At 43.1% G+C, this 12,089-nt stretch overlaps 1 protein-coding gene across 1 annotated transcript in view; it reads left to right on the top strand.

The window, feature by feature from the left end:
- The first annotated feature begins 315 nt into the window (after positions 1-315).
- The window catches only part of Tekt3 (tektin 3), a 44,265-nt gene continuing 32,491 nt past the window's right edge, over positions 316-12,089 (top strand). Inside the window, exons 1-2 of the mRNA XM_052757354.1 lie at positions 316-386; positions 9,981-10,588. Coding sequence (XP_052613314.1) covers positions 10,010-10,588 — 579 coding nt within the window. The 5' untranslated portion in view covers positions 316-386; positions 9,981-10,009. The remainder of the gene's footprint in view (positions 387-9,980; positions 10,589-12,089) is intronic.

Below are 12,089 nucleotides of genomic sequence, written 5' to 3'. Positions count from 1 at the left end.
CACTTGTTAAAAGGACCTCTATTAGTGCTTGGAAGGAGGTGGCAGCGATGGACATTTAAGTAAAACACGTGACCGGTGCCTGCAGAAATATTGTGTTTACTGAAAACTTAACGGAAGGAAGATCCCAAGGGCAGCTGGTCCGCCTCGGGATGGACCCTAAGTTCCAGTGTCTCCTGGACCCCTCAGTCTTCCTGCACCACTATCCCAGCACGGTTACTATGCGCGTGAGCGTCCATAGCAACCGCCTAGGGCGGGGCTACCTTGCTGGTGCCCAATCCGCTCCCTGAGGGGGACCCTGGCTGCCGTTGAGTGGTCCACGGTTTGAGGTCACAAGGGGGCGGGGCGATCCGGCCTCTAGGGAGGCTGAAGGTCGACCGCACGTATAGGTGAGTGGTCTAGGAAGGGCGCCCTGGGTGGCAAGGCTGTGGCACCTGCCTAGGAGTCCTGGTTGTCTCACTCTCTGTCCTCAGGCAGCCCTGGCCCGCTGCTCCGCCCCGCGGTCCAGGGAAGGGGCATTCATTCTCTTTCTCACCTGCTTCTCCAGGGTGTAGCCATTCCCTCCTCCCCGTGCTTTCTCAGTCCTGGCTTCCAAGAGACTCAGAGGAAGACACATATCTGAAATTCAAACCAGGGCTGGTATCCTCTGGCACTCTCTGTCCCAGGGCCACTTTCAGGTTAAATCTTCCTTGCATTTTGGTGCTTAAAACCAAGCCCCTCAATACCATTTCTTGTGCTTATAGAGTAATAAGCAAACACTTGAGAACCGAGGAACATTCGTTGCTTGGTTATTGCCGACAGGAAATTGTTTTATTGACAGGTAAAGTATTTGAGGAATCTGGTAAAATAGTCTATTCCTTTTATAAATGAAATATTTCACACAATAATTCAGTGAGCAGCATCTGTATGCCAAGTCACCCCATTCACCCCTTAAACTGTCACAAGCACAGCCCTCTCCTTCCCCAGGGCACTCGCCTACCAGAATTTAGTATCTCCTTATACTCTGCGTATTTTATACTTTTATCATGGTATATCTACCCAGATGCTAACATATGGTGTTGCTTTAAGTTTATGTAATGATCTGTAACAGACACTCTGTATCAAGTGTGCTATGAATTTGCCTCACATCATCACCTGTGCATCTTCCTGCTCATAGGCTTTTAGTTTGCTTCCTTAAAAATACTGGAGATGGCCGGGCGGTTGGTGGTGCACGCCTTTAATCCCAGCACTCGGGAGGCAGAGGCAGGCGGATCTCTGTGAGTTTGAGGCCAGCCTGGGCTACAGAGTGAGTTCCAGGAAAGGCACAAAGCTACACAGAGAAACCCTGTCTCAAAAAACCAAAACAAACAAACAAAACAAAACAAACAGACAAAACAAAACAAAACAAAAAAATCTAGAGACAGATTCTTGGACATTCTTAATTGTTTCTGCATTTGGGTATCTCTGGGTATACAGTCGTGGCAATAAAAGTAACTGGGAGTGTCCTTTCCAGTGTCCTAGATCCTGTCACTGACCAGAATTATTTTGCATTTTTGTTTGTTTACAGATAATTAAGTCTTTCCTATGTTTTTATTTAACCTTGAGGTTGCAATGTTTCATACTGAAATACAAGTCATTGCTTCTAATTTTAGTGTTTGTTTAAAAGGTGAAAGCTTTATAGGATCTGAAGAGACAGCCTCATTAACTGTGGTATTTATTGTGTGTTTCTGGTCCTATGGGACAGACACTGTGTTAGCCACTAGTGGACCTGAGGGTCTGTATGGGAAGCTTTCAAGCCCATGCTTGCTGCTGATCTGAAGCCATGTGTGGAGCAAAGCGATACAGTCTCTGCATGTGGGTCTTCTGGAGAAGATGTTTTATAGGCTTCTGTTTTAAATATTTATGGTCCTAAAGTCTTGACTAAAATGTGCTGATAAAATACATCCATTCAAGTCAAGCCCGTCTTCTGAATTGTAAATGGATCTTTCCAGTACTTGTATTCTCTTTGGGTTTCGTTCTATCTTTAGCAAATTAATATTTATAGATGATCACTATAGTATTTTCAGTATGTTAGTACCTGTTGATCACACATTAAATTAATAAAGTCCAAAACGGTTTAACATTGTAGCACCTCTCATTTCTTCAAATGCTCTTAGTTGGTTACAAAATATATATTTTTATCTATTTCTTTGAGTTCTGGCTGTCCTGGAACTTGCTGGAACCAGACTGGTCTCAAACTCATAAAGATCCACCTGCCTCTGCTTCCTGAGTGCTAGGGTTAAAGGCATGCACAGAACACCTGGCCCAAGGTTTAATTTAAAAAACAAACAAACAACAACAACAACAAACCAATTGAATGGTCTACAGGATGATTTCCATGGCTACTTTCAGCCATTTTCCCAAAGAACTCATTGAATATCCTTGCAGATATGAGATAAATACAGTGTTAACAATCTTACTAAGTGTTGCACATGCATGCATAGAGAGTGAGAATTTGGAGAGCTAACTCTGTAAAAGACACAATCAACAAATTCATCCAGGTTATTTTGAAAACTGAGGGCACTAGTTCTTCCTTAAAAGTTTGATAGAGGTTGGGCATGTCTGCACTCGAGAGTATGAGGCAGGAGAATCATGAGTTACAGACCATACTTTGTTTTTGTTTTTGTTTTTTTTTTTTTTAAAAAAAAAACAAACCAACAAACCTTAATTAAAGTTTGGTAGATGTCATGACTCTTCTTGTGTCTATGACCAAATACCAGGCCAAGAGCAACATAAGGGAGGAAGCATTGATTTGGGCTACAGTTTGAGGGGGTGTTGCTCATCATGGTAGGAAGAAATGAGGCAGCCGGTCACATTGCACTTTGTATGCATTCAGGAAGCAGACACCTCCAGGATACGGAGTGGGGTCATATAACCTACCATCACCTCTCCAGTGACTCCCTTCCTCAAGAGATGCTCCACCCCCTTAGAAGTTTCACCATCTTCCAGAACAGTGCTGCCAGCTGTGAGAGCCTATGGGGGACATTTCAATCCAAACTATAACAGACTTTACCAGTGACACCGTCTGGGACTGAAATTTTCTTTGAGAAAAGGTTATAAATTATACATCCCATCTGGTTACCATAGGGCTCTGTGGGTTGTCAGTCTCTTCGCCAGTCAGTTTTGGTCATTTGCATCTTTCACCACCTTTACCTGGGCTGGAGAGGTGGCTTAGTGGAGTGAGTACTCACTGTGCAGGATGAGGCTCAGAGTTCAGATCCCTAGAACCCACATCAAGGCTGAGTAGGTGCAGTGGTTCCTACAGTACTGGGCCAGGGTGTGGAGATGGGGGATGCTGGCTAGCTGGTAATCTGGATTAGCTGGTATTGGAGAGCCCAGGGTTCAGCAAGGGACCCCTTCTCAATTCATGGAGAGTAAACGAAGAGGGCATCCCACGTCAGCATCAACTTCGGGTCTCCACGTGTGTGCACACACACGTGGTCACACACATTTGAGTTGAGTTTGGCTCATCTGGTTTGGCTGTAAGCACCTTTATCGTCTGAGCCAGCTCGTGCGCCTGTGCGGTCCACTGTTAGCGTAAAGTGGGGAGTGTGGCTGCCTTATTAGCTTTTTCAGGTTTGCTCATTTGGTGGTAACATTCCTCTTCCATTCCTAAGTTGTCTTCTTTTTATTTTGGTAAATCTAGCCACTCTATTAATTTTATTGGCAGAGTTTCCTTTTTTTTCTATTTATCCTTTGTTTCATGGATTTTTCTCTTTGCTATTTCTTCCTTCTACTTTGGGCTTATTTTGCTTTTTATTTCTTAGATTAAAACGCAGATCACTGATTTGAGCTCATTATTTTCTAAAATGAATGAAACTATACCCTTTGCTCTAGTAGCAATTTTTGCTCTTTCATTAATTTTCATAGGTTGTGTTTCATTCAGTTAAAGATATTTTCCAATTTCCCATGCTATTTCCTCATTGATTCATGATTTTCTTTATAATTGTGTTGTTTAATTTCCTATTATTTGGGGGAATTTCTAAGTGTCCTTTGTCAACTTATAACTTAATTTTGATACATTCAGAAAACATATTTAACTTGCACGGTTTTGGTAGTTTAGGATTACTGAGATTTGGGCCTGGTGAGAGGCCTGCATTGGTGGGCATTCTCTGTGCAGCTGGAAATAGTGTGCAAGACTGCATTTGGGCTGGAGCGCTTTGTAGATACCTTAGGTCCAGGTAGTGTAGGTTATTGGAATGAGTATTAGCCAGTATATCTTTTCTATGAGTTACTGACAGAGGAGTGTTGGCTATCCAGCTGTAACTGTGGATTTGCCTGTGCCTTATTTCAATCTTGTCAATTTCGGTGTTATGTATTTATGTCAGTAATTACATAGACATTTAAGATGGCTGTGTCTGTTAAAATGCTATTTTCATTTCTTCTTGTTATGTGTATGATATGTGTGCGAGTGCTGGTAGGCAGGTGTGGAGGTCAGAAGACAAGCCCCGGGAGTCAGTTCTCTCCTTCCATCTTTATATGGATTCCAGGAATGGACCTCAGGTCTCCAGGCTTGGACAGCAAAGCACCACTACCCACTGAGCCATCTTGCCTGCCCTGGTGTCTCTCTTTGAATGACCCTTTTATTCATTTTTATCTTTGGTCTTGAGATTTACTTGGCTTGATAGTACTATAGTAAACTCAATGTTTTATTACTATTTACATGTTGTATGTTTTCCTATACTTTTATTTTTAAATTATATACTTTACATTTCAAATGTTTTTTTCTAGACAATATACAATTAATATTACTATTTAAAATCATTCCTCAATTGATGTGGAGGCTATTTAATATAAATATAATTTATAGTATAGTTAGAGTCCTGTCTGTCATATCGATAGTTTTACTTTTCATCCTATTTTTTAATCCTCTTTAAAATCATGTCTTTGTTATCCCTTCTCCTCCTCCTCCTCCTCCTCCTCCTCCTCCTCCTCCTTCTTCATTTTGACTCATCAATTGGAACTCTTTTAAAATTATTATTTTGTAGAGATTACTTCAGGAAATCAATTTTAAAATGTTTTGGTCTTTGAGCCAGAACTCTTTTACAAAGTAGAGCCATTGATGACCCCAGACATGAAGATGCGCACACCATTCACATTAAAGCATTATTGTGCGAAGCAAAATAAAATATATTGGCAAGAGTGTTGCTGTCTTACAATTGTGGCATGTTCCTTTAATTCCTAGTGTGGTGTTTCATTTGCTCTGTTGTAACGCCACATGTGACATCACCCCTGGAAACTCTATGGTAAACTTATGAGATTACAGGGTTAAAGATGGTGACTGTCCTTGAGGGTTGACTACAAAAATAATGTCTGTTTTCACTGCTGGAAAGCTTTTTGGCACGTCTGTTGGTCCTTCGTTACCTTTTGAGAATGGCAGTTCTGAAGTGTGCAGTGCATAGTTTAATATATCACAGGCTGTGTTTAAGTTCTATCATTCATTTCAACCATACAACCCTTAAAATAGTATACTTTCCCCCAAACTCTCCAGCTGTGCTCTTATCATATAGTTTACTTCTATTTGATAAGTTATTTGATAATATCTTTATTATTTTTGCCTTAAGCAACTATCCTTTAAAGAAACCTGGAAGTTAGAAAAGTTTTAACTATGCTAGCATACATCCTCACTGTTTCTGGCATTCTTCATTCTTTGTGTTGGATCCCTTTGTCTGAGTAAGTTCCTTTGCAAAGCCTATTGCTGATGAATGCTTTTGGCTTTTTTTTGAAAATCTCTTCTCCTGCCTTACTCTTTTGAGGGATGCATTAGTTGGGTTTATGTGTTTGTCTGTGTCAGTTTGACACAGTGTAGGTCATCTGGGAAGAGGAAACCTTGACAAAATACCTCCATCAGATTGGCCTGGAGGCAATTTCTTGAGTACTGATGGATGTGAGGTGGTCCAGTCCACTGTGGGCATTTTCAGCCCTGAGCAGATGGTTCAGAGTTGTGTGGAAAAGTAAGTTGAGTAAGCCATGGAGAGCAAGCCAGTAAGCAGCATTCCTCTGTGGTTCCTGCCTCTGCATCTGCTTGAGTTCCTGCCACAACTTTCCTCAACTGACAGACGATAATCAGGGTATATAAGCCCTTTCCTCCCCAAGTTGCCTTTGGTCATGGTGTTACCACAGTCACGGAAAGCAAGCTAGAACGGGGACATTTCACTTGCTAGAGAATTTCTGCCTCATGCTTTCTTCCAGCCTTTTAAAGATTCTGTTCATGGCTAGCATGCAGCTCAGTTGTTGGAATGCTTGCCTAGGATGGGAAAGACTATGGGTTTGATGCCAGGCACCACAAAAGAAACATTAAAGGAAAACTGTTGTCTGGCCCGAGTAGTTTCTGGCAATCCTACTTTCCTTCTTATACTTATTCTCTCTACTTGTCATGTTGTTGCTGTGTTCTCTGAGTCTAAGCTTTTTCTTTAGGCCTGGCTTCCAGCAATTCAATTTGGATGAGCTTTGGGGCAGCACTAGGGTATGTGTATGCCTGCGTGTATACCTGTGTTTATCTTTTTTCAGTTTGTGGAATTTCTGTACTTTTATAGCCATCTAGAGAGTACGATAGTTTCCATCACATGTGGAAGGTATGCAGTTATTTTCCTCCAGCATCTGGTCCCTCTCCTTATAACGTCACAAAGGCCTAGTTCCCGTGCCTGTATGCTGCCCCTTCGGTTTTCGTTTTCTCTTTCAGTTAAAAAAACCTCTGTTTCTTGTTAACGAGGCTTAAGTGTACTGTGTCCAATCTACCGTCGGCCCCATGTGCTAGGCTGAGGACATACTGTCTGCATTTATCCTGCCTGTTTAACTGCTGGAGTCCCGGCTGGCCCTTCCCACCATCGTTCTTGCTCCAACATTCTTGCCGTTTCCAGACTTGCTCCTACTGACGGATTCTCCTTAATTGTGGCCCATATTTTCTGCCTGTCAGCATATGGGTAATTTTTGACCAGATGCTGGACACTGCGATGCGGCACGGTTGAGTGTCTTGATGTTGTCAGGTAACCATGTTACTTGCGGGCCAATCTGATCACCCAGAGACCTGTCCTCAGGTTTTGCACAAGAGAGTCCTCAGTACGCTATTCTTGCCTTTGCATCGTGATGGAAAACTATCAGACAAGAAGAAATTAAAGAGAGAAGATGAATTTGGGCTCAGGGTTTCAGAGGGTGCTTGCTAGGCCCCATGGAAGGTAGCAGGAGAGTATGGCTCGGGAGGGCTGTTATCCATGGCCAACCAGCAAGCAGAGAGTGTGCCAAGCAGCCCAGGGTGACACACCCTCAAGGACTTGCCCCAGCGGCTTACATCTTCTAGCTAGAATCTGCATCCTAAATGTTTCTACAACCTCCCAAAGCAGCACCACCAACCGGGGACCAGGCAGCAAACCTGACCCCATGCCTGACATCTCATGTTCAATCCATAATAAGTGTTTTCACCCCAGGGACTTCAATTGTGTGACCTCTCTGACATCCTCACTGGCTGCCTCTGGGAACACGACAGATTCTAATCTCGCTCGCCTAAGTTCAGAGCGCATCCCGACCTTTATGCTCTAGAAATGGTTCAGCTAACAATTCCATCCCCAGGGTTTGGCAAAGTTTGAGGAGGGTCCCTGGATGCATGTGCAGATTATGCCTCATTAGAGGCTCACATTCATCTCTGGGTGGGTTCTAAGTGGTCTTTGCGTAGCTTACATTTTCTCGAGTTCTGCTTTACAACTTCTGGCTGTTGAGGCCTCTCCAGAGTCTGGCCACTTTCTCAATACATAGAGCCTGCCAAGCTCTGGTCCATTTCATGTGTTTTTCCCACGGTGATCTGGAAATTGCCTCTGAGCACAACGGTGCCACAATCAGAGGGCTCCCTCATTATTTGTCACGTGTTGCCTGTAGACCAGTGTGTGAGAGGCGCTGTCCCACATATTGGATCCAGGTTTTTAGCTGTACAATTTTGACTAGTATACCACGGGCTGTAAGTAGGAATCCTGTTTGAGTTTTAGACTTTTCTTAGGCCGTGATACTTTCAGATTTCTTTACCAATAACAGCCCAAATTACGTGATGGTGAAGAACTTTGGTAAAACATCACCAAGGGATGATTTTTTTCATTCCAACTTCCTGGGTGGCTTTAAAGGATGGCTGTAGCTCCAGTTGTGGTTATAACAGAGTTGGTCTTTTGGAACTCATCACCACACGTGAATTCTACATCCTGTCCATCAGTCCAGATCCTCAGCCGTCCCTTCCCTAAAACAAAGTTCTCTCTGTGTGGCTTTTTCTCAGTCCATGTGTTTCATAGTGCTGATGAACCTGCATTTCCATGGCTGTGTGGTTTCATTTGTGACAATTCTGGATTGTGATATCTCAAGATGCCAATATTGCAGGTGTTAGAAAAATCCATGGGGCATGCTGCCTTTCAAATCCCACTGTCAGAGTACCAAGTGACCCTCTGGATTGGGGATCCTTTATTGTCAAGCTTTTAACCAAAATAGAAAGGTTTTTATTTGTTTGTTTGTTTTTGGCTAGAAGAAAACTATGTTATTTCTGGATATGACAAGGGAAACATGTTAGAAGGAAGGCAGCCTTAAGGTCCCCAACATCTCAAGTTGCTTTGAACTTGTTTTTAAGAAAAGCAATATTTAAAGTTTCAAACTGAAGTAAAGAGTTGCCATTATAAAGTGATTAGAAGCAAAAGAAAAGAAAGATTCAGCAAACAGGGAAGGAGAAGGGTTACCTGGGCCACTCCGGCATAAGCAGCTATTCTATGATGTGATGTGGGTGGGTTTTAACCTGACACAGTTCTACAAATCAGTTATTCTGTGGTTTTGGTTGAAAGGCATTGGTATATAGCTATTTAATCTTTGAGGGACTTATTTCTTTTTATCGGCATAGTGCATCAAATTGAATATGACTTGATTCTTCTCCTTTCAGCAACAGGTCTAGACATTACCTCCCCAGCAGAATTATACTTCGTTCCAAAAAGTGTGTCACAGTGTATGGTGTCCTGGTCTTCCTAGGGGTCCTAGATATGTATTTAACTTTTAAAAAAGTATATTCTAGAATGATACATACTGTGATTAGGATAACCCAGTAATTCGGTGTCTTGTATTTAAAAAGCTCTGCACATATACGTGGCACATCAGTGGATGTCTATAGTACATAAATAACACATATATCTACATGCAAATGGAATAATTTGAAAAACTACAACCAATAACGAGCCATCCACAGTGACTCCTTCTGAGTAGTTAGTGGACTTTTAGGGGAGAAGGGAGACTTACTTTGATATCATTTACTCCTTTCAACTGGTAATTTAACAGTTAACATTTATTAGCCCAACCTCGTCCCAGCTATCCCAATACCTAAGTACCCTTCTAGACTCGTGGCTGGTCAACAATTTCTATATTGGAGGCTCTTAGAGGGGGTGTCTCCTACTTTCATTGAAATTTCTGCACACCAGCCACCCCACGGCCACCCGCTGACATGTTTATTAGTAGGGTGTCATGGGGCAGGGGAGTCCTGCTAAGGAGGTGCTTCCTGCAGGGCTGCTCTGACAATCCAAAGAAGAGAGTGCTGATATTGACCCCTTGGACTTGTAGACGAAGCAGCAGAAGGTGAAGTAATTTGACCTGTTGTCATACAGCAGGGGCAGGATTCGGATCGGTTAAGTGTTAACTGTCTGTTTAAACACAAAGCCACACTCTTGATTCGAGTCTTTTATTTTAAAACATTTGAATTTCAAAAATTCAAATGGCTGATATAGAAACATACCACCTTCATACATTTTAGAGACACAAGGATGGAAATTTTTTTTGAAATTATCACCAAGAAGTACTGATGACATGTGAGAACAGGTACCTAATGAGCCCAGGAGCACCACAGCTGGTACTATGTTCAATGTAATCTAGTATGGGTATGCTATATAAGATTAAGTGACATGATATTCTTTCCTTTCCTTGTCCCCTCTCTCCTTCCTTCCATCCCTCCTTTGCAGGAGAGATTTTCAAATTGTGCTTGGGCACCATGGAGCTTTTAGGCTCTACGTTAACGGCTACTTATGCCCGCCCGCAACCAGCACCAACCAGTTTTCTACCAGCCGTTGGTACCATGACGTCGAGCTATCGGGACCGCTTTCCCCATCGTAATCTGGCACACAGCTTGAGCCTGCCATGGAAACCGAACACATACTACAAAACAGCCTCCAACTATCCAACGTTGGCCCCGTACTGCACGAGAGCTCAGAGAGTGTGTGAGAGCACTATGCTCCCCTTCATGTCCAACAGAACCACCCTCTTCACAAGGTATACTCCTGATGATTGGTATCGGTCCAATTTAGTCAACTACCAAGAGTCTAACAGCTCACGGCATAATTCAGAGAGACTCAGAGTGGACACGTCTCGCCTCATTCAAGACAAATACCAGCAAATCCGGAAGACCCAGACTGCCACTACCCAAAACTTGGGAGAGCGTGTCAATGACATAGCGTTTTGGAAATCTGAAATCACGCATGAGTTGGATGAAATGATTGGAGAGACGAATGCACTTACCAATATTAAGAAAAGGCTGGAGAGGGCTTTGACGGAGACTGAAGCCCCTCTGCAGGTAAGGATGAGAGTTGGGGTAAAAGGTGCTGCAGCTCAGTTATTGTAGAGACACACTCACCCCTAAATTTGTAGTGGGATCGGTAATGGCCAAACCTTTGCCATTTTACTCCTATCACACATAGGGAGTTTCTGAGTGACTTCCGAAAGCAAAGCAGATGAAAGAAACGCCATTAGGCTCTACAGTGTTTTCAGTTCAATGTGTCATCTTATTAGCTCTTAAAAAGGCTGGCCTGATCTTTGCAGGTTCTAGAGTAAGATGAAAATGGAAGAAAATATTCATTTGAGAAATGTTTAATTTAATGGGAACTGGGCAGATGGCTCAGCTGGTGAGACTCTTGCCTTGCAAGTAGAAGACTTGAGGTCGATCCCCAGGACCCATATGAAACATCAGGACATGGTGGTACATGCTGGCAGTCCCAGCACTGGGGAGGTGGAGGCAGGGGGAATCACAGGGGTCACTGGCCAGCCAACCTAACCTAATCTGTGAGTTCCAGGCCAATGAGAAACTCTGTTTCAGAGTTTGAGGTTGATGGTATCTGAGGAAGCACAACACTCAAGACTGACCTTGTCCCTTGACATTTACACACACATACACATACATGCATGCACACACACATATGGAAACCTGCACACACACAACACAGAAACCTGCATACACACACAAACACACACATATGCACACATATACCTGCACACAAATATATGCACATATACACATGTGTGTACATGCATACACATAAACAGATATATCTGCAGGCACATGCAAATGTGCACACATGCACTCATGTTTGTACCTACACACACACACACACACACACACACACACACACACACACACACACACACACACATTTACAACTAAAGTTTTTTTTAAAAAAAAAATTAAAATTTTTCAGTCTGTGTCATGAAGTAAGCCCTTTGTTGACGTGATTGCCGTTCAGGGCACAAATGATCAAATGAGACTCCGTTAGAAATCTGTTTAGGATTGATTCTTTTATTAAACAGTAAATGAGGCTGATGTAGGCTGGTTGCCACAGCCATACAGGCAGCACTCAATTAGTTGCTGGTGTCTGATGTGGCTTTGAGTGGGCTCCAGTCACCTATGACCCTTGTACCACACCATGGGCCCTCCAACCCCTTCGTGCCCACCACCACAGAAAGAAGGCATTCCATGCCTAATGCTGGGAAAGGCATAGAAACTAGTATGTATCTCAACAAATGCAGCCAACGCCAGTTGTCTCCATATGGAACACTCTGCAGGAGGTCACGTGGTATTTGTAGTGTAAGAGCGAGGCCCAAGGGGCTGCAAGGCTAGTGATCTGAGGAGTCTGCTTGGTATCAATGCCCAGTGTCTCTTCTGTCCCTTTCTCTCTCCACTAACCAGAAATACACAAATACACACAAGCTCCAGAGTCCTCAGGGAGGTTGGGGGTGCTCACATAGGATCTTTTTGGAGTAATTCGCCCTGGGTTGTTAAGACCCAGGGACCTAGCTCAGGG

Source organism: Peromyscus californicus, unplaced genomic scaffold (genome assembly GCF_007827085.1).
Source record: "Peromyscus californicus insignis strain IS unplaced genomic scaffold, ASM782708v3 Scaffold_3__1_contigs__length_106647218, whole genome shotgun sequence".
In the NCBI taxonomy this organism is placed as follows: domain Eukaryota; kingdom Metazoa; phylum Chordata; class Mammalia; order Rodentia; family Cricetidae; genus Peromyscus; species Peromyscus californicus.
This window is presented reverse-complemented; position numbering and strand designations above follow the sequence as displayed.